Source organism: Mauremys mutica, chromosome 7, assembly GCF_020497125.1.
Source record: "Mauremys mutica isolate MM-2020 ecotype Southern chromosome 7, ASM2049712v1, whole genome shotgun sequence".
NCBI classification, from domain to species: domain Eukaryota; kingdom Metazoa; phylum Chordata; order Testudines; family Geoemydidae; genus Mauremys; species Mauremys mutica.
In genome coordinates, this window is record NC_059078.1 from 129,224,763 (window position 1) to 129,246,149 (window position 21,387).

At 55.9% G+C, this 21,387-nt stretch overlaps 1 protein-coding gene across 3 annotated transcripts in view; it reads right to left on the reverse strand.

The window, feature by feature from the left end:
- LOC123375127 (dynamin binding protein) overlaps positions 1-21,387 on the reverse strand; it is an 80,186-nt gene that overhangs the window by 35,662 nt on the left and 23,137 nt on the right. Inside the window, exons 2-5 of one of the 3 annotated variants that reach the window (XM_045025778.1) lie at positions 15,458-15,612; positions 14,650-14,679; positions 11,526-11,648; positions 9,094-11,061 (exon numbers count right to left, since the gene is read on the reverse strand). In XM_045025778.1, the coding sequence (XP_044881713.1) occupies positions 9,094-11,061; positions 11,526-11,648; positions 14,650-14,679; positions 15,458-15,602 (2,266 nt within the window). In that variant the 5' untranslated portion in view covers positions 15,603-15,612. The remainder of the gene's footprint in view (positions 1-9,093; positions 11,062-11,525; positions 11,649-14,649; positions 14,680-15,457; positions 15,613-21,387) is intronic. The other 2 variants (XM_045025779.1, XM_045025780.1) reach the window with 2 other exon arrangements.

A 21,387-nucleotide genomic window follows, 5' to 3' on the forward strand; every position in this document is an offset into this window, starting at 1 on the left:
GGTAATGAACTTGTCAGCTGCCAGGGCCTGGTCTTCATCCAAGAAGAATGGACAGAGTCCGCCAGTCAGGTGGAGATGGTTTTAATGAATACTGAGACAGGGTCAGGCTGGGTACTACATTAACTACTGGAGGGTGATGCCCCCAACTGAGGAGAAGTGGAGGTGGTTAACAGCTCCTCAGAGCAGTTGCTTATTCTGACTGGTATAACTTAGGTCTTTCCTAGGTTTAGTTTAGCCCATCTGCTCCTCAGGCACACTACAATCTTCCTCTGGCCCTGCATTACCTGGGAGATATTGGGGTCTGCTCTGGACACAGGGATCCATACACCAGTGTTCTACTAGCATACTGCTGACACCACCACCTTTGGGAGTGGTTTCCAGAGGCTCTGAGGGACACAACACAGCCAAATACCCAGAGAGAGGAATAGCACGACAGCTGCACATCAGAACCATGTGGGACCGGTTGGGAAGGAATGAACAAGGCCCACACAGCGCAGTTCTGTTGCCCCAGCAGGACAGGTAGGCCGGCCAGCAGTACTTCAGGAGCAATACTGCCAAGGCAGACAATAGGTCAAGTAGTAGCTGCTTCGGCATCTCATCTGTATCCATTGTCAGGTCATCGATCCTCAGTGTGACCAGCATGGCTCTGGTTCCATGGCCTGGCCTGGCCCAGACCCACCTGGGAGGGATCTAGGGCCTCAGCAGAGGCAGGTGCTGCTGGAATCAGTTCCCTGCCACCCCCTTGACAGCTGTGCCAGGATGAGGTGGTCAGTGCTGGGGTGGGTGTTTGTAAGGACCTTAGCAACAAGGGCTAGGATCCAAGGACCACAGGCCAGGGCATCTGCCAGAGGATTTTGGTAATTTCTCTCACCAGAAGGCCCAGGTGTTCCCGTGCTGACCGTGAGCACCTGGGAAAGGCCTGGGTCCAGGCTGCAGGGACTCCCTTCTATGCTTCCCTCTGCAGGATAGACCTAGTTCTGACACAGTGGGGCCAACACTGTTCTTCTGGAGAAGGATCTTCCAGTCTCAGTCACTGCCATGGCACAGGATCAGCCAGATCCTTCCCCTGTCTAGGGTAGAGGGGCTCTCACCTCATCCTTGGGGAAACAGCGCCCTGGCCAGATGCATCCCCCATCAGGGAATATTTCCCCAGGTTCAGCATCACATCAAATCATCTCTCCCTCCCCGGTGCTTTGCAGGCTGTTATCCTCTCTCCCCCAACCCACAGTTACATGGATTTATTTGCTTTTAATCAAGGCCCCATGTGCTCTGAACCAGACCGACCTAAATTCTGCAACTAGAACCCTGCATTCTGCAGCTCTGCAACAGGTGGTTTGTGGCAGCTTCGTTTAAAAGACAGAATGGAGATCTATAATTAATTCAGTAAAAAAATGCAGACCCCCACAGCAGAAGCTCTAGTGCTATTTGTTCTGATGGTGAATCCAAACGAGCATATGCTGTGCCCACGGTTTCAGTGGCCACTAGTGTTTGTGTACTGCTAAAAGAGCTGGATTGCAGAAGCACTAAAGGGGGTGAAGTGGCACCTGGATGGGGAGAGAGGTGCTTTAGGAGTGTAAGAGAAGCACACGGGTCAGATGTTTCTGTTAAAATGGTCAGTAGTGAAACTGTTAACAATGTTGATATTTAACTCACCATCTTTACATTTCAGAGACAACACCCCACTGAGAGAAATGGGGCAGGTCTTCCCTCTTAGAGCAACTGTTACAGGCTCTTTGCAAATTCAGGCAGATATCACTGCACCAGTTACTCTCAAGTCATAGAATCATGGAATCATAGAATCTCAGGGTTGGAAGGGACCTCAGGAGGTATCTAGTCCAACCCCCTGCTCAAAGCAGGACCAACCCCAACTAAATCATCCCAGCCACGGTTTTGTCAAGCCTGACCTTAAAAACCTCTAAGGAAGGAGATTCCACCACCTCCCTAGGTAACCCATTCCAGTGCTTCACCACCTCCTAGTGAAAAAGTTTTTCCTAATATCCAACCTAAACCTCCCCGACTGCAACTTGAGACCATTACTCCTTGTTCTGTCATCTGCTACCACTGAGAACAGTCTAGATCCATCCTCTTTGGAATCCCCTTTTAGGTAGTTAAAAGCAGCTATCAAATTCCCCCTCATTCTTCTCTTCTGCAGATTAAACAATCCCAGTTCCCTCAGCCTCTCCTCATAAATCATGTGCTCCAGCCCCCTAATCATTTTTGTTGCCCTCCACTGGACTCTCTCCAATTTTTCCACATCCTTCTTGTAGTATGGGGCTCAAAACTGGACACAGTACTCCAGATGAGGCCTCACCAATGCCGAATAGAGGGGAATGATCACATCCCTCAATCTGGTGGCAATACCCCTACTTATACAGCCCAAAATGCCATTAGCCTTCTTGGCAACAAGGGCACACTGTGTTTAAGCTTTTCTTGATCATCATAAGCATGGGAGAGTTATTTTTTCTAATGGAAGCTGAAATTCTGGACTCCACAGAATGGCAGGTGCATGGGACTCAGCTCAGGTTCACTGCTCTCCTCTACATACTCTGATTTGTCTGGCACAGAGACGTCCAGAGCGGAACACAACTTCCCATGGCTCTGGAGCTCCATCTCAGACAGGAGCCCTTCAACAAGCCTAGTACCAGAGCTGGCCAAAAGCTGCCACCTGTCTCCCCACAAAGAGTCCTGTGGCACCTTATAGACTAACAGACGTATTGGAGCATAAGCTTTCGTGGGTGAATCCCCACTTCATCTGACAAAGTGGGTATTCACCCACGAAAGCTCATGCTCCAATACGTCTGTTAGTCTATAGGACTCTTTGTTGCTTTTTACAGATCCAGACTAACACGGCTACCTCTCTGATACTTGTCTCTCTACATGCACTGTCAGATCTGCTGTTTCCAAGGAGTTGCCTTCCTCTAAGGCAACTCTGGGCCTGCTGCTTCCCCTACAGCAAACAAGGGGAGAGAGGGTGGGATGCAGGGAGAGGAGGACAGGAGGGAAACAAGGATGAGGAGTGTGAAGGGGGAGCAGTACAAGGGGAGGAGTGGAGAGTGGGGAAGGTGAGCCTGAGGGACATAGGGAAGGATGACCGAAGGGGGTGTCAAAAGAGGGGAAGGAGATGGGGGTACAGGGAGAGGACATTAGGGGAGCCTCATTAATGAAAATTAGTACAAGAACAACTCGGACAGAAATAGACAAACTTCAGAACTCAGAAGGAAAGAAGAGGAGCCAGTTGCCACAGCGGCCTGGTCAAAGGTGGGGCCAGAACCCCTGTAACACAGAGAAAAAGACGGTTACTCACTGTAGTAACTGTTGTTCTTCGAGATGTGTTGCTCCTATCCATTCCAGTTAGGTGTGTGCGCGCCACGCGTGCACGGCTCTTCGGAAGACTTTTACCCTAGCAACACTCGGTGGGTCGGCTGGGCGCCCCCTGGAGTGGCGCCGCTATAGCGCAGGATATATACCCCTGCCGACCCATCCGCTCCTCAGTTCCTTCTTGCCGGCTACTCCGACAGTGGGGAAGGAGGGCGGGTCTGGAATGGATAGGAGCAACACATCTCGAAGAACAACAGTTACTACGGTGAGTAACCGTCTTTTCCTCTTCGAGTGATTGCTCCTATGCATTCCAGTTAGGTGATTCCCAAGCCTTATGTAGGCGGTGGGGTCGGAGTTAGATGCTGCAGAATGCAAACTTCTGTGCCAAAGGCTGCATCATCTCTGGACACTTGGGCCAATGAGGCCACGGTGTGTACTAGCTGCACGACACATCCCCTGAAAGGGTATGTGGGCCAAGAAGGCAGCAGGGAAGCCTGAGCCCTGGTGGAATGTGCAGTAAGGTGGCTCCATGGAACATGGGCTAAACACAGGAGGCGCAGATGCACCAGTCATCGAAGATGAAATCCTCTAGGAGGAGACAGGTATGTCCCTCGTCCGGTATGCCAGTACGATGAAGATTCGGGGGCATTACGCAAGGGCTTTGTCCGCTCGATATAGATTGCGGACGCCCTACGGACGTCTAGGGAGGGCAATTGTTGCTCTCCTTGCGATGAGTGTGGCTTCGGAAAGAAGACCGGAAGGAAGCTATCCTGGATGATATGAGAGGCTGACACCACCTTTAGGGAGGAAGGCCGGACACGGTCACAACTGCACTTGTCCTTGAGAGACACAGTATACCGTGGGTCCATCGCGAGCACCTGAAGCTCGGAGACTCGTCTGGCCGATGGAAAGGCTACAAAGAAGACTGTCTTCCAGGACAGGTATGCCAGCGAGCATGTCGTCAGTGTCCCGAATGGGCAATCATAAAACTGGCGAGAACCAGGTTGAAGACCCAGGTTGTGGCGGGGGCCAACTGGGGGGGGGGGGCATAACGCTCCAAGTCCTTGAGGAATCTAGAAACCACAAGGCGTAAGAATACGGAGCGGCCACTCCCCGCTGGGTGGAAGGGAGAGATGGCTGCCAAGAGTGCCCTTAATGAGGGCCGCGCCATGTGCTGCTGTTTGAGACCAGAGGTAGTCCAAGGCGGACTGGATCGGGACCTCGGCGGGAGAAACATTGTGCGTTTCGTAGCAGCAGGAGAAACGCTTCCACTCTGCCAGATACGTTAACCGAGTGGAGGATCTCCTATCACCCAGGAGAATCCTGTAGAGCCGAGGCAGAACAATGTAATTCGGATCGGTTTAGCCACACAGCAGCCCTGCTGTGAGGTGCAGGGATTACCAGTCTGGGTGGTGAAGCTTGCTGCGATCCCGCGAAATAGGGTCTGGGCCAAGAGGTAGGGAAATAGGGTTGGCTACCGACAGGGGTAGCGACCTGGTGTACCAGTGCTGCCTGGGATACGCTGGAGTGATCATGATCAGGTGCGCTCTGCCCCTGCGGAGTTTTAGCAGGGCCCTGCAAGCCAGCGGGAACGGTGGAAATTGGACAGCCGATGGCTCATCCACGGCATCAGAAACCTCTCCAAGACTGAGCCCGGGGAGAGGTCTTGGAATGAGGAGGACTTCTCTCTGTTTTCGCTCTCGCGGGAGCGAAGAGGGCTATGCGGGGAAAGACCCACTTCCGAAAAACGGAACGGATACCGTCCGGAGGGAACGACCACTTGTGAGACCGGAAGGATCTGCTGAGGCGATCCGCCAGCTGAAAAGCCTGGCATACAAGGCAGACTGCTCCCAGCTCTCGGACACTGCTGCGTAAGGCCAGCTCTTGGGCCGACCAAAGGCCGTGAGTGCGAAGCTGACCCAGGTGAGCACGCAGCCGAGAGATGGGGTGTCCGTCATGAGGGACCACGAGGGGTGAATGGAACAGCATCCCTGGATACACCAGGGAGGGCACTGACTCTCGGTCGAGGGAGCCGAGGATGCTCAGGGGGAACGAGACGACCAGGGTGGTATCTCTGCCCGGGTGGTACACCAAGGTGAGCCACGATTGGAGTGGACAGAGGCGAAGCCTGGCATGTTTGGAAACAAACGCGCAGACCGCCATGTGACTCAGGAAACCTAGGCCTGGGCGAGCCAAAGTTGTCGGGAAGGTCCGTAGACCTTGTACAATTGTTTCCACCGCATGAAACCAAGGGTGAGGTAGGCAGGCTGTGGTGAGATTGGAGTCCAGGGTGGCTCCAATGAATTCTATTCCCTGTGTGGGAACCAGAGTGGATTTTACCACTGATGATCAGGCCTAGACACCGGAATAGGTCCGTGTCGATGCCCACAGGACTGGTACTTGGGCTCGGAGGTCCCTCGAACGAGCCAATGTGGAAGAGAAATGGGGACATGAAAATACGCGCCCGTCGTCTCGAGGGCGGCATACAGTTTCCGGGATCCAAGGGTGGGATGACGGTCCCCCTGGGAACCATGTGGAACCTATCCGCAGCGTGAACTTGTTGAGGACCCGCAGGTCTAGAATATGCCTGAGACCTCCCTTCACCTAGGGGATTAGGTTTCGTCCCTAGGCACCTCCTGTATAGCTCCGATGAAGAGGAGCGTCCGCACCTGTTGCAAGAGGAATCGCTCATGAGAGGGGTCCCTAAGAGGGACGAGGATGGTTAGAAGGACCTTAACCTTGAAGGCCTGATTGACGCCCACGACCGCATAAGTGACGCCTGCTGGCAAAGTCTTTTCTTTGTCTAGGCGCAGGGCAAGAGCGGTGAGGCTGGGGACGGAAAGGTCGGCGCTAAGCACCGTCGTGTGCATGCTAATAGAGAGCGGAAAGTGACCCTGCTGCCCTTCAGGCTTTGCAGCCTAGGGCCAGCTTTCTCAGAGAACAGGCCTTTGCCAGTGCAGGGCGAGTCCTGCATAGTGGACAGCAGCTGCGAGGGAAGGCTCGATAACCGGAGCCAGGAAATGCGCCTTGTGGCCACACCCGAGGCCAGGGTCGTGGCAGCGAAGTCAGCTGCATCCAACTAGGCCTGGAGGGAAGCTCTATCCAGCTTCCTCCTTCGATCCAGGAGGGCATCGAACTCTTGACGTGAGTTCTGAAGAACCGACTCTGTAAAGTTGCCCACCGCCACCCGTAGTAGCGGCTAAGCAGGGCTTGCTAGTTTGCTACACAAAGTGGCAGGGCCCCCGCCGAGTACATCGTACGGCCCCGTAAGACCAGTCGCCTAGCCCCCTAGGATTTAGGAGCTGGTGCCTCCTGGCCATGGCGTTCCATCCCATTGAGGGACTGGACGACAAGGGAGCGGGGGGGGGGGGGGTTAGATGTACCTAGGTACTCGTACCCCCTGGATGATGCTATGCACTTGCATTCCGATCAGAGGAGGGCCCGAGGAGTATGTTCCTGCCCCCGCCTCAGCTGGGGAGGAGGAAGAAGAAAGGCCAGGGACAAGCGGGTCCTGTGTGGGCTCGCGCTCCTGGACGACCTCCTGATCCGGTGGGATCTGGGAGCCCGGTGGCTGAACCGGGGCTTGCTCCGTACTGGTCGCAGGGGGACAGCTAATTGCCGCCTCTGGCACCCAGAGTTCTGACGGAGCGGAGCGAGATGGGAGCACTGGTATGCCTCTGGCGTGGCAGTATGCCCATGGTGACTAGAAGGACCTCTGATAGGTCTCCTGGAAGACTCTGGAGGGCACATCGGAAAAGAGAGTACTGCGCATATGAAGTGTCCGCACGTGGCAACACGGATGCGTGACTGAGTGGCCCTGAAGGAGCTGAAGAGCCTTTGGTAGAGTCTCCTTCTCTAACTGACGTCGCTCGAGTCGGCACCGGGGATCGGTACCGGGATACATACCGGTACCGAGAACGAGACCTGCCACCGGAGCTGTGCTGGGCGGTCGACCGAGAGCGCAAGGCTCAACGTTCAGGAGTGGGTACGGGAGTCTCGGTGCCTGGGGCGGTGCCAGGAGCGGGATCGGTGCCGAATGTACCCGGCCAGCGAACGTGACGCTGGCCGGTTCCACGAGTACTAAAGGTACCGCAATGGAGAACGGTGCCGAGACCACGAGCGGCGTCGGGACCTCGATCAGTGACGGGACCGAGAACGTCTGCGGGACCGCGATTGGGGACGGTGCCGCTCTGCGGTGCCGACGCAGGGTGGCATGAGCAAGACAGGCTCGCCAAAAGACCATATAACCCGCACCAGCGATGTCGGGGGTTAAGCAACGCAGGCTCTGCCCTTGCTATCAACTCCCTCGCTGTGGAAATGTTCCCAGCGTGGAGGGAATAGTGAGCTCGACCACAGCTCGCGCCGGGGAGCATTCAGGTGTTGGACTCGACGGCTCTTGCGAGGCCGTAGTCTACGGTGCTGATGCTGTCGGTGCCGTAGCAGTCACCGGTGCTGGGCAGCCCGACATAGTAGAGCACTCGGGCTGCGGAGCGGGCCGCTCGGACGCCGCTGAAAAGTGAGCTCGACCACGGTTCGTACCGGGGAGTTTTCCAGCACCGGACTCAACAGCTCTTGCCTGGCCGGAGTTAACGGTGTGGATACTGTCGGTGCCGCGGCAGACATCGGTGCCGGGCGATCCGACTGAGCATAGCGCTCGGCTGCGGAGCAGGCGGCTCGGACGCAGCTTCATAAGGAGCTCGACCACTGTCCGTACCGGGGAGCTCTCCAGCACCGGACTCGACGGCTCTTGCCTGGCCGGAATTAATGGTGCGGATATTGTCGGTGCCGCGGCCGACCTCGGTGCCGGGCGATCCGACTGAGCATAGCGCTCGGCTGCGGAGCAGGCGGCTCGGACGCAGCGTCTTAGCGAGCTCGACCACGGTCCGTACCGGGGAGCTTTCCAGCACTGGACTCAACAGCTCTTGCCTGGCCGGAGTTAATGGTGCGGATATTGTCGGTGCCGCGGCCGACCTCGGTGCCGGGCGATCCGACTGTGCATAGCGCTCGGCTGCGGAGCAGACGGCTCGGACACAGCAAGTATATTGTGCCTCTTCATCCTCCAGGAGAGGGAACCATGCCGAGTGGACGTCGGAGTCAGCGAGGGCCAGTGCCGGGAGGCCTTGGCGGCACCGGGGAACCGGTGCCGAGGGAGCGCTCCTTGAAGACTAACCAGCGCTCGGCGCCGAGAGCGGAGGAGCAAGAGCTGCCTCCCTCAGGAGCCGTGTGAGACGAAGGTCCCGCTCCCCTTTGTTCTGGGATCAAAGGCCCCGCGAATGCGGCACTTATCTGTCAGTTGAGAATCCTCGAGGCACTTAGGAGAGGATCTCTTGTCGGCAATTGCTTGTGGCCGGCCGAGCATTGTAAAACCCTGTGGACCGGGCATCGGACCCGGCACCGGGTGACCTGAAAATAAATCCTATACTGCAAACAAATAAAGTTAACTACAACTATAAACTATACACTAAACGAGAGAAACTACGAGTAGCTAGGGAGGTGGAGGTCAGCTAAGCTGCGCTCCACTGTTCTAACGGCCGTCACGGGCGGAAAGAAGGAACTGAGGAGCGGACGGGCCGGCTGGGGTATATATCCTGCGCTATAGCGGCGCCACTCCAGGGGGCGCCCAGCCGACCCACCGAGTGTTGCTAGGGTAAAAGTCTTCCGAAGAGCCGTGCACGCACGGTGCGCACACCTAACTGGAATGCATAGGAGCAATCACTCGAAGAAGAAGGGCCAGTACCTCCCACACCCTGATTTCCAGTGCTGCTGCAGTCTCACCTCTCAGCTCCTGCAACTCTGCGTTGAGGTTTTTGATGTTTGAGTCACAGAAATCCAGGTTCTCCAGGGTCTCTGATCTCACCAGCTCATCCTGCTGCTCCTCTAGCATCGAGTTCAGCTCAGCTTGAGTCTTGCCATAAGCCTCCAGGTCTTGTTCCACCTCCCGGATCCTTGTCAGCAGAAAGGGGCACTGACGTGCAGCTGCCCCATCTGAATCCCCCTGGCCCTCCTCTGTCTGTGGCTCTTGCCTGGGCTGGCTCCTGGGCTGAAGCTGTGGAGAGGCCGTGTTCCTTCTCTGACTGCTTGGAGGAGGGAGAGGGGCTGGCCGGGAGGGCCGCACTGAGAAGGAGGGAGAAACAGCTGGGGCTGGGGCATTGGGGCGAGGAGGTGGAGGCCTTAGGCCCTTCCTCCTCTCCGGCAGCCTCCAGTGAGGGGCACACTCTGGGGAGCCACGCACAATGTCCTTCTCTGACCTGTAGTCCAGGATGGAGAAGTGGCGGGAGATCTTCTTGTCTGACTCAGCTCCAGAGCTAGTCAGGCTCTTCTCAAATTGCGCCAGCTGCTCTGTCAGCTTGGAGTCGAGGTCAGTGCAGCTGTCTCCATGCAGCATGGGCGAGGGCCGGTCTGCTCGGGCACCAGGCCATGTATCCAGGCCCTCATGGGTACCACTGAAGCTGGAAGAGCGGGATTTAGATTTCTGCCTTTGATCTTCCACCCAGCCAGCCAGGTCCTGGAAAAGTGTGCGCCTCCGACCTTCTCCAGGCTCTGCCACAGCCCAGCTGCTGGAAGAAGGGAAGACTTGTCTCCTGCTACTGCACAGGGGAGAGCGTGGTGCCCATGGGGGAACACGGGGACTCTCTCCATCCCTCTCAGGTGAGGCAAGGATGTCCAAGGGCCTTTGCAAGGCCCAAGGGCTCTGGCTGGGCTCCAATTCAACTGCCTGGCAACGGAGTCTGCTCTTTGGCTGGGGAGGGAGCTGAGGGGTGGGGAAAATGCCATTGATAGTCTTTGCAGAGTCAATGGGGAGGGAGCCCACTGTGTCCTTGGGAAGGGGCCCCTGGAGCTCTGTGCTGGGAGGGTGCCCTTCCAAGAATGCAGGCTTGGACTGTCCAACCCCAACATCAGCAGGCCCCTCTGACCTCATTGCTGTTTGGGACAAAGTTGTACTGGACTTCCCTTCAGCATGGTTTGAGCCTCTGGCACTCAGGTCTTCCCCTTCCTCCCCTTGCAGGGGAAGGGCCCCAGCGCAGGCACTTGCTGGGTCCTGATGGATGGCCATTCCACAGCTGCCTTCTTCCTGCGACTTTCCAGTGCCCCTCTTTTCCCTGCAGGGAGCAGAGCCCTCCAGCTTGACAAACCGATGAGGAAAAATGCCACGTCTCCCCCTCAGCACGCCCTCCAACCAGCCATCTTCCAGTGCCCCCACAATCTGGATTCTGTCTCCCACATCAAAATCCAGCTCCTGGGGCTCCAGCGCTTGGAACTGATAGAGGGCAATGCCATACGTGCCCAGCGGCTCCTCACTCCCTTCCTGCCCACCCTCCTCCTCGGGGGGCACAACTGCCACGCCATTAACACTGTAACTCTCGGAGAGCCCCGGCCCCTCTGGGCCACCTGTCACTCTCAAGGGACCCAGCAGCTCCACGAAGCCCTCTGGAAAAATCCCGCTTCGACCTCCCAGCTCCCCTGTGAACCAGCCAGGCTCAGGGATATCGACAATGGTGATCACATCCCCTTCCCTAAAGTCCAGCTCCTCCTCCAGCTGGGCAGAGAGGCTCATCAAAGCTCGGGCTTGGCCCAGTGAGTCAGCAGGCACCTCCAGGACAGTGCTCTGAGAGAGCCGGCGGCCCCAGGGCGAGAGGCAAAGCTCCCGCACGCATGACGATGGGAAGAAGCCCCTGGAACCCCCGCAGCTTCTACCCTGGAGCCAACTGGAGGCTAGGGAGCCACTCAGGATCACCAGGTCTCCTGGGGGAGAATGAAAAACACAGGGTCAGAGACTCATCTCCATGGCAATTTCTTAGTCTTTCCCCATTCCCCTTCCAGGCCTGGTCACCTCCTTCGACAGCCCAGTCACGCAGAGTGCAGTGGTGGGGCACCTGCAGCACACCTACATGGTATTGGCCCACCCCACAGATGACACCAGGGCTGTGGGACCACCTGTAGACCACCCCAGTGCAGCGTATGTGTATCAGAGACGGGGCAGGACATGCAGAACTCAGGACGCAGGGTACGAAGCGGGCCTGAGTCCCGTAGGTGCAGAGGGGTAGGAGCACAAGGCAGCCTGTGGACCTAGAATCCACAGCTCTGTTAGGAAACCCCTCCTCAGCGCTGAGCTCTAGGTTCCCTCTATCTCCCAAGGCACGAGTGACAGAAAGGGACAGGGGAGGGGAGGGGGAGGGCAGGAGCCAACTGGAGGGAGCAGAGGTTACCTCTCTGCAGCGACAGGCTCCCCGGCTCCTGGGACGTGAAATCATTAGTGCAGACAAACAGCTTCTCTCCCTGCTTCAAACTGGGAATATCCACTGCCTCCACAAAACTGCTGGGAAACTGCCCTAGAAGGAGAAGCAGTTGTCAGCACATGGTCACCCCTTCCTCAGGGGCATAGACTGTCTCCCCCATTCCCAACTCCTCTAAGATCCAGCCCACCCCACATCACCACCCAGCCTCCCCCAGGACCTACCTCGTCTCCAGCCCCACCATCACTCAGGCTCTTTCCTCCTCTCCCGCCCCTTTCCAGGATCCCCTCTGGTTGGCCCCATGGCCCACAGAAATGACCAGGGGTTTGGAAGTCAGGTGCTCTTGAGGATTTCTGAAAATGTTGTTGTTATTTTTTTAAGAAAAATATAGTACCCTCCCCCTGCATGCCCAACAGACCAACCAACACCCCAGGGCAATGAACAGCCCACCTAAATTAGAATAATAGAATCATAGAATATCAGGGTTGGAGGTCATCTAGTCCAACCCCCTGCTCAAAGCAGAACCAATTCCCAACTAAATCATCCCAGCCAGGGTTTTGTCAAGCCTGACCTTAAAAACCTCTAAGGAAGGAGATTCCACCACCTCCCTAGGTAACCCATTCCAGTGCTTCACAATTACTGTGACCTCACTGTCACCAACACCCAGACAGGGAAAGCAAACATATAATCTTTAGCCTCCGTCTTCTGCCTTATGCCAGGGAAGCCCCATGTCAGGATCAGGATGTACAGGTCATAAAAAGAGGCCCCAACCCTGCAATCGGACCTGCCCCCTGGGGTGCTGCACACACAGATCAGATGGCAAGACTTGGGTTGTAAGCTACAAAGTGCTATGGTTATGAAAACGTGTCACAGACAGTGAAATCTGGTCTTTTGTGTGCTTTCACCCTATACTATACCGATTTCATGGGGGAGGCCAGTGTTTCTCAAATTGGGGGTCCTGACTCAAAAGGGAGTTGCAGGGGGTCGCAATGTTATTTTAGGGGATCACAGTATTGCCACCCTTACTTCTGTGCTGCCTTCAGAGTTGGGCAGTCCAAGAGTGGTGGCTGTTGGCCAGGCGCCCAGCTCTGAAGGCAGCACCTTGCCAGCAGCAGCAGCAGCACAGAAGCATGGCAATACCATACCATGTCACCCTCACTTTTGCACTGCTGCCTTCAGAGCTGGGCAGCCAGAAAGCGGTGGCTGCTGACTGTGGCCCAGCTCTGAAGGCAGCAAAGCAGAATACTATACCATGCTACCCTTACTTCTGCACTGCTGCTGGCAGCGGCTCTGCCTCCAGAGCTGGGTTCCCGGCCAGCAGCTGTCGCTCTCCAGCTGCCCAGCTCTGAAGGCAGCACAGAAGTAAGGGTGGCAATACCCCAACCCACCCTACAATAACCTTGCACCCCCTTCACAACTCCTTTTTGGGTCAGAACCCCTACAATTACAACTCCGTGAAATTTCAGATTTAAACAGCTGAAATCATGACATTTACAATTTTAAAAATCCTATGACCATGAAATTGACCAAAATGGACCGTGAATTTGGTAGGGCCCTACATATATTGCACCGATAGTTTGCAATTCCATAGGACAGGTTAGCAACATCTCCAGTGTTTACTCAGGAGCTCAGATACTATGGTGAGATATGGCTCAGATATCAACAGGCTGATTACCACGAGGAGGGAAACTGCCCTGTGCAGATGCTCTGGTAAAGTTGGGTTTACATATTTTTTTCTGGAAAAATCACAGGGCTAATGAGCTGGATGCTCTCTTGACATCCTGACATGGTTCTTCCCAATTCAGTGTAATTCAGTGTGTCACTATTCTTAATCTGCAGTGCCAGTGGCCTAATATGCACCTGAATTCTAACCAGGCTCTACTGCTGACTTCCTGTGTGACCTAGACCAAGTCTCTTCCCTGCTCTCTGCATGGGTTTCCCTCCCTATAAATGGAAATAAGAATCCTGCTGCATCTCACACCAAGTTGTGAGGCTTCATTAATTAATTTCCATGTAATGTTAAGTATTATTATGGGTAGGCTGCAGCCTCACCATTCTAAAGGTCTCTTTTAGGCCCCCTATAACTTTTAGTTTGGAAAATTAGTTTGAAAATAGCCAGATTTCCTCAGAGAGAAAGCAGGAAATTCAAATGGTTTTTCAGTTACAAGTCATTAAGAATTAGCCTGGTTGACTTTTGTCTGTTTCTTCATCTTTGAGCTAGCAGGACACACCTGGTTACTGCCCCTTCACACTCTCCGCAGCCATATCTCCATAAGAATATGGGTCGAGGGGAAAAAATACTGTGATTAAGTAGCTGTTGGTGATTTTCCTTGTAGATAGTTTGGGGCCAAGGATGTCAGTAGAGGCAGGAGCAGGCAGACTGTGTGTGCATACATATGTGCACACATATTGCCCTCTGTTGGCCACCTGAGGCATAGAGAGAAGATAAGGGTTCTTCTGCAGAGGTCTGCATGTTAGGAGCTGTAGGACCAGGACTCTGGGTCTCTGCTCTGGTAGAAAGGAGGGGCAGTAGCCTCTCCAAAGTTAAGGCAATCATAGTCCTATTATAAGGTTGATTTGATTCCACTTTGTAACTAGACGAGAACAATCGTCATGTTTTGAGGTGATCTGGTTCCCATCTGACTGAGAGCTAGAACGTTCTCTCAATATTATTACACCAAAAAGAGCTGTTGAGATTACGAGACTTTAAAATGGCCCTTTTCTGGGAATTTTGGAGCTTCCAATCTTTCTTTATGTCCTTTCAGGAGCCCAATGAAATCACATTCCATCCTGAGCTGGATAGGTCCGTATACTGGCCTGTGGGAGAGGGAGTTTTCAGGAGCAGAAATAGGCGGATGTTGAAGAGACTGTCATGGAGAGGTAGAAGAGCCCAGGAGACAGGGCATGGGACCAGAGCTTCGGAGACTCGGGGTCTGTTTCTAGTTCTGCCACTGACCCGCAGGTCACCTCCCCTCTCTGTGCCTTTGTTTCCCTGCCACCCTTTCATGGCTTTGTCTAGTAGCCTGTGAGCTCGCCAGGGCAGGGGCTGTCTCTCTCACTACGTGTTGTACAGCACCCGGCACAATGAGGCTCCCACCTGCTGAAGATTTGTCTGCACTCAGCGCTACTGAAAAACAAACAAAAACAAGAACAAGGACTGTCTGTAGACTCGACATGAAGCTGACAGGAAAAAATTCTGAGCATCAGATACAGCCCAAGTGAGGGAAGACTCCAGGATCTGGTCAAACAGCTCTGGCCCCTGTATCCGCCATCAGACTGGCCCTTGGCCGAGGGGGAATGTACCCAGATGGGGTAACTGACCTGCCTAAGGTTACCTAGGACAGTGGTTCTCAACCTTTTTGCACTTGCAGACTCCTAAAAAATGTTGAATGGAGGTGTGGACCCCTTGGAAAACCGATTGTCTGTATCTACAGTTGAATTCTGTTCAGTTTTCAGTCTGTCATTCGTGGACCCCTTCAGACCAGCAGTCCCCAAATGTTTTTGTCCATGTCCCCCCTTACCTGTTTCGCGCCCTCCCCGGAACCACGGTTGGGAGCCGGGGCCAGGAGCGAGGCTGGGGCCGTGTCTGGGAGCGGGCCCGGGGTTGGGAACTGCAGCCAGAAGCGAGCCCATGGTTGGGGCCAGGAGCCAGAAACCACAGCCGGACCTGCAGCTGCGGCTGGGGGGGAGAACAGGGCTGGGTGGTGCTTCCTCCCTGCTCCCCACGGGGGCTGGCCTGAGCCCTGCTGCACACCCCAAAAATGTTCCACCATGCCCCCAGGAGCCGTTCCCCACAGTTTGGGGGCCATGGCCTTAGACATAATCTGCAGACCACAGGGTGAGAACCACTGACCCTAGGAAACCTCCAGCTCTGTGGATCCCGCTCAGCACCTTTCAGCTCTTACCTGTGACCCCCTCCTTCTTCCCAAGGAGCCAGAACTCGTCCACCACCCGCAGCACCTCTATGACGTCCCCCACAAACAGGGGCAGCTCTTCAGAGACACTGGGGCAGAAATCAAAGACTGCCCGCACCACGGATCCAGCCGCCATTGCTCAGGGTCTGCAGGACAAGACACAGACAGACTTAGTTCCTCAGGCTGAGACACACGGCAATGAGCACAGAGTCACCAGAGAGAGAGACAGAGCAATGAGCCTGGTGTAAATGCTGAGACAGACCAAACTCTCTCCAAGGAAAATGGGCTAATGACCACACAGGGGTCCCCATGCCTGCACTCACTCATCCCACAGGGATCAGAGCTCATTGCAAGGGGGAGCAGAAGCCCTGCTTTAGCTGCCCTGTTCCGTCTCTCTGGACCCTGGTGCCAGAGTGTGCCCTTGTGTTGAACTCAGGGGGAGCTAATCGGGAAGCAGCAGAGAGAGATGCTGGAAATTAATTCCTGTCAGAAAGGAAATAAGAGGCGGGAGAGGAAGCTCACTGCTTCCCTGACACACCAGACTGGGCACACCGCCTGCCAGGAGCTGCACGAGGGACCTGCAGGCAGATAAACAGCAGCAGCAACTTTACCTTGCCCCGATACTCATATAAAAGAGGTACAGGGAGCCGCAACACCCACCCACCCACTGCAGAGCCATCGGGGGTCATTGCAACATCCACCTGTGCACTGCCACAGCCATGGGGGGCACAGGGCATCACCAACCCACATGCTGTCAGAGCCACGGGGGATGCGCCACTACCCACCCACGCACTGCCAGAGCCATAGGGGGAATGGGGCACCACAACACCCATCCGTGCACTACCAGAGTCACGGGGTGAATGAGGCTCCGCAACACCCACCCGTGCACTGCCAGAGCCACGGGGTGGAATGAGGCTCCGCAACACCCACCCGTGCACTGCCAGAGCCACAGGGTGAATGAGGCTCCGCAACACCCACCCGTGCACTGCCAGAGCCACAGGGCACCACAACACCCACCCGTGCACTGCCAGAGCCACAGGGCACCACAACACCCACCCGTGCACTGCCAGAGCCACAGGGAGAACCTCAACACCCACTCGTGCACTGCCAGAGTCACAGGGCACCACAACACCCACCCGTGCACTGCCAGAGCCACAGGGCAAACCTGAACACTCACCTGCGCACTGCCAGAGTCACAGGGCACCACAACACCCACCCGCACGCTGCCAGAGTCACAGGGCAAACCTCAACACTCACCTGCACACTGCCAGAGCCACAGGGAACCTCAACACCCACCTGTGCACTGCCAGAGTCATGGGGCACCACAACACTCACCTGCACATTGCCAGAGCCACAGGGTGAACCTCAAACACTCACCCGCGCACTGCCAGAGTCACAGGGAACCTCAACACTCACCTGCGCACTGCCAGAGTCATGGGGCACCACAACACCCACTCGTGCACTGCCAGAGTCACGGGGGGGAATGGGGGCACCACAACACTCACCTGCACACTGCCAGAGCCACAGGATGAACCTCAAACACTCACCCGCGCAGTGCCAGAAGCACGGGAGGCACTGCAACACCCACCCGTGCACTGTCAGAGCTACGGGGGGCACGGGGCACCACCAACCCCCTATCAGAGTTACGGAGGGGGGCAGAGGGCACCGCCACTCATTTCTCCAGTAAGAGCTATGGGCATGGATTGCTCTCCCCATTCCAGTTCACCCAATCACTCTCCCCGATCATGAGACTCATTCCTGACACAATACCTACAAGGAGCCAACAGGAAAATGCCTCCCAGTTGTTCCCCCTGAGTGCCCTTTGCGGCCTGGCCTGGCATAGCCCCCTGGCACATACTATACACTGTGATCTCTGGCCAGATCTGGCTGAGACTGGGTCCTGTACAGAGCTGAACACATCAGTAACAATGAACAGCTCCTCACAGCCTGTAGCATCAATGATTCTCCATGTGGCTCCCCAATGCCCCCCAGTAGGAAGAGTGCCAGCACAAACAGGCTGAGATAGCTCCCAAACTGCCTGCTTCGCAGCGGCCCGGGGTTGGCACTGGGGAGGGAGCAGGGAGACCCCAGTTTGCGTTCTGGGGACTGGCACTGAAACGGGCACACACACACACACAGCGCAAACATGGGCCAGGCCCTGAGCCCTCCTTGCAGAAACACGCCTGGGAACACACCCAGCAGGCAGGCACATGCACACACTGCACCAGTTCTCCAGCGTGCAATGGGCTGCACAACTCAGAAGTGCTGCTGAGACCCCCTGTCTGACTCAGCTCTATTTTGTATCCAACAGGTCTTCTCTCAAGGCATCTCTAATGCGCCCAGCCCAAGCGATGAACCCGTAGCTTGAGCAGAGCTTTCCTCTCATCCCAACCTACGGTCGTGGAGCCCTCAGGAGAGGAACTGGAAGGGCTCCTCTGACTTGGGGACCAGAAAGGACCAGAAAGGAGCTCTCAGTGACTGTGCCTAGGAGAGCAGCGGGGTCGAGATCAGCTGCGGCTCTCCCCACCCCCACCCCCGCTCCAGGTCTGCATCTCAGAGAGCAGGAGGGCATGGACCAGCCAGCAGCTCCCCCCCACACCCCCGCCCCCACCCCAGGGCTGCACCTCAGTGAGCAGCGGGTCCCGGATCAACCACGGCTCCCCCCATCCCCACCGCCCCAGGTCTGCACCTCAGAGAGCAGCTGGGCCCGGATCAGCCAGCAGCTCCCCCCACCACCACCACCACCCCCATCCCCGGGCTGCACCTGAGAGAGCAGCTAGGCTCGGATCAGCCAGCAGCTCCACCCACCCCCACCCCAGAGCTGCACCTCAGAGAGAATCTGGGCCCAGACCAGCCAGCAGCTCCCCCCCACCCCCAGTCCACATCTGCACCTCAGAGAGCAGCTGGGCCCAGATCAGCCAGCAGCTCCCCCCACCTCCGGGCTGCACCTGAGAGAGCAGCTGGGCCCGGACCAGTCAGCAGCTCCCCCCACCCCAGGGCTGCACCTCAGAAAGCAGCGGGCCCCGGACCAGCAGCAGCTCCCCCCCACCCAAGGGCTGCACCTCAGATTGCAGCTGGGCCTGGACCAGCCAGAGGCTCCCCCTGCCCCGGGTCTGCACCTCAGAAAGCAGCGGGCCCCGGACCAGCCAGCAGCTCCCCCCACCCCAGGGCTGCACCTCAGAGAGCAGTGGGCCCCGGACCAGCCAGAGGCTCCCGTCCCGGGTCTGCAGCAGTGCCTTTGGGTGCAGAGGAGAACACAGCCATGGCAACACTTTCTGCTGATGGAGCTGCTTTATTTATCAAGTGCAAATCACCTCACAGGAACAATGCCTTGGCACGTCTCTCCTCATCCCAGGCTCTCCCATACAGCCAGCGTACAGGACAAGACACGCACCACCCCACAAAGGGCCTTGGCAGCTCTCACAGCTGGCAGACGCTGCACAGAGCGGGGATGGGTTCACAGACACACCGAGCCAGAATGTAGGAAACCTGAGCACTGGAGAGTTCTCGATCTCCTTCAAGGAGAATTTTCAAAACAGGAGCCTGTTTAATGCGCCAAAAAGGCCACATGTGCCCAGGAGACGGGAACACGTCCAACACGTGGCCCTGAGAAGCACAAACCCTAATGTGCATCCAAATGAGAATCAAACTATGTGGGTGTGCTGCAGGGGAAGCCCAAGAGCGAGAGTGGGCAGGAAATTAAACAGATGCTTCCAGTAACTACAGCAGCATCAACAACAAGAGAGAGTAACGCAAGCCTCTGTCTCGAGGGCAATAAGAGCAGGCAGGGAGACTATACACTAAGTCCTACAGTTTCCAGCATGCACCATCATGTTTTCTCCCATCCTGCCCCTCATACAGAGGACAAACTCCCTGCCGACATCCACAAACCCACATCATATCCTCCAAATTCCCCCTTAACATTCAGCTCTGCCACAGTGCCTGCACAACACTCGAGAATGAGCAAGTGTGCTGTGATGGCTCCCTATCACGCTAACAAGAATCAGTCACCTTTGATGGCTTGTCTGGCTGTTGTACCAACCTGCCACCTCATCTTATCCTTCCCATGTACACTTTTTGGGGCAGAGGCCATCTCTTCATTATATGTTCATACAGCGCACACAGCACAGTGGAACAGGGTCTAGTAGGCATGCCGCAATACAAATAATACATAACACATAAAATGGAAGGCCATTTTGTATCAGCAAGAAATCAGGGGACCTGAGGGAATGCAGGGACATGTACCAGACACGAGTTCGGGGCTGCAGGGACGGACTGATGCAGAATGAACACAGAACTATGTGCCACTCATCTAAATCCTGATTGGGGGAGGGACGAGAGACATGATAACTATCTGTTGTAAGCCGGAAGGAGGATGAAGAGTTATTTAGGGTAGTTCAAGATGGGATAACTGGAGCCCACTTAACTAGAAGAATGTGTAAATGTGTTCAACAGATGTGTCACATGGATGCAGCTAAAGGGGATTATTAAAGACATAATTCTGTCATGGAGGTAACGGATTCCATGACATCTGGGGCAGGGCTGGAGCAGCAGTCAGCCCTAGGACTGCCGCACCAGCGGCCAGAGGGCTGAAGTGGTTGGGTCAGCCCCCTGGGGCTGGAGCAGCAGCGAGGCTGGAGCAGCTGCGGGAGGTCAGCCCCCTGCCGCACTCTGACTGTTAGTCTCCTTCCACCCCGGGGGTATTTTGAGTAAAATTCAGGGACAGGTCATGGGCTTCCATGAATTTGTTTATTGCCTGTGAGCTGTCCCTGACTTTTAGTAAAAATACCCGTGACAGAATTTTTACCTTAGGTATTACCAACACTTAAAGCAGGGAGAGCCAAACTACGGCCCGTGGGCCGGATCCGGCCTGTCAGGGCTCTCAATCCAGCCTGCCAGATTGCCAGCCCCATGGCGCAGCGGGGCTAAGGCAGGATCCTTGTCAGCCCTGGCCGCACGCTGCTTCCAGAAGCGGTCGGCACCACGTGCCTGTGGCCCCTGGGACAGGGGAGAGGAGCAGAGGGCTCCGTGCGCTGCCCTCGCCTGCAGGCACCACCTCGCAACTCCTATTGGCTGGGAATGGGGAACCACGGCCAATGGAAGCTTTGGGGGTGGTACCTGCCTGCCCCACCCCATCCACAAGAGCCACTACCGGACTGGCTACTTCCAGGAGTGGCACGAGGCCAGGGCAGGCAGGGACCTTGCCTTAGCCTCACTGCGTGCCACTGCCATCCCGGAGCCGCTCAAGGTAAGCAGCACTGGGCCGGAGCCCGCACCCCAAACCCCTCCTGCACTCTGCACCCCAACCCCCTGCCCTTAGCCCCCTCCTGCACTCTGCACCCCCCAAATCCCAACCCCCTGCCCTAAGCCCCCGACTCCCTGCCCTGAGCCCTCTCCTGCACTCTGCACCCCCTCCTGCACCCCAACCCGCTGAGCTCTCAACCCCCTGCCACCGAACCCCTTGCTTGAGTCCCTTCATGCACACCACACCCCCTCCCACATCGCACACTCCCTCCTGCGCCCCAACCCCCTGCGCCATCCCTACATTCATGGCCCTGCACACAATTTCCCCACCCAGATGTGGCCCTCGGGCCAAAAAGTTTGCCCACCCCTGACTTAAAGTGTTGTGCAGACAGGACACGAGTATTTTTAACGGTGCTAGGGAGCCCTACTCAGAAGCACCTTCCAAACTCAATTACTTGGGAGACAAGAGCTCTTTGTTAAGGATTCAACATCCTCATCCCTTCAACTAAGGGCTAAGAAGGTTCCCAAGGCACAACTCTGGGTCATCCAAAGCATCCTGCAACATTGATTGTGGAAGTCTGGATTTGTCATTACAAGGCGTTGCAAGTCAAATAATTTGACCAATCAAATAATGTCAATTATAAATAATGTTAATGTCATGGTTCCACTCCTTTTTT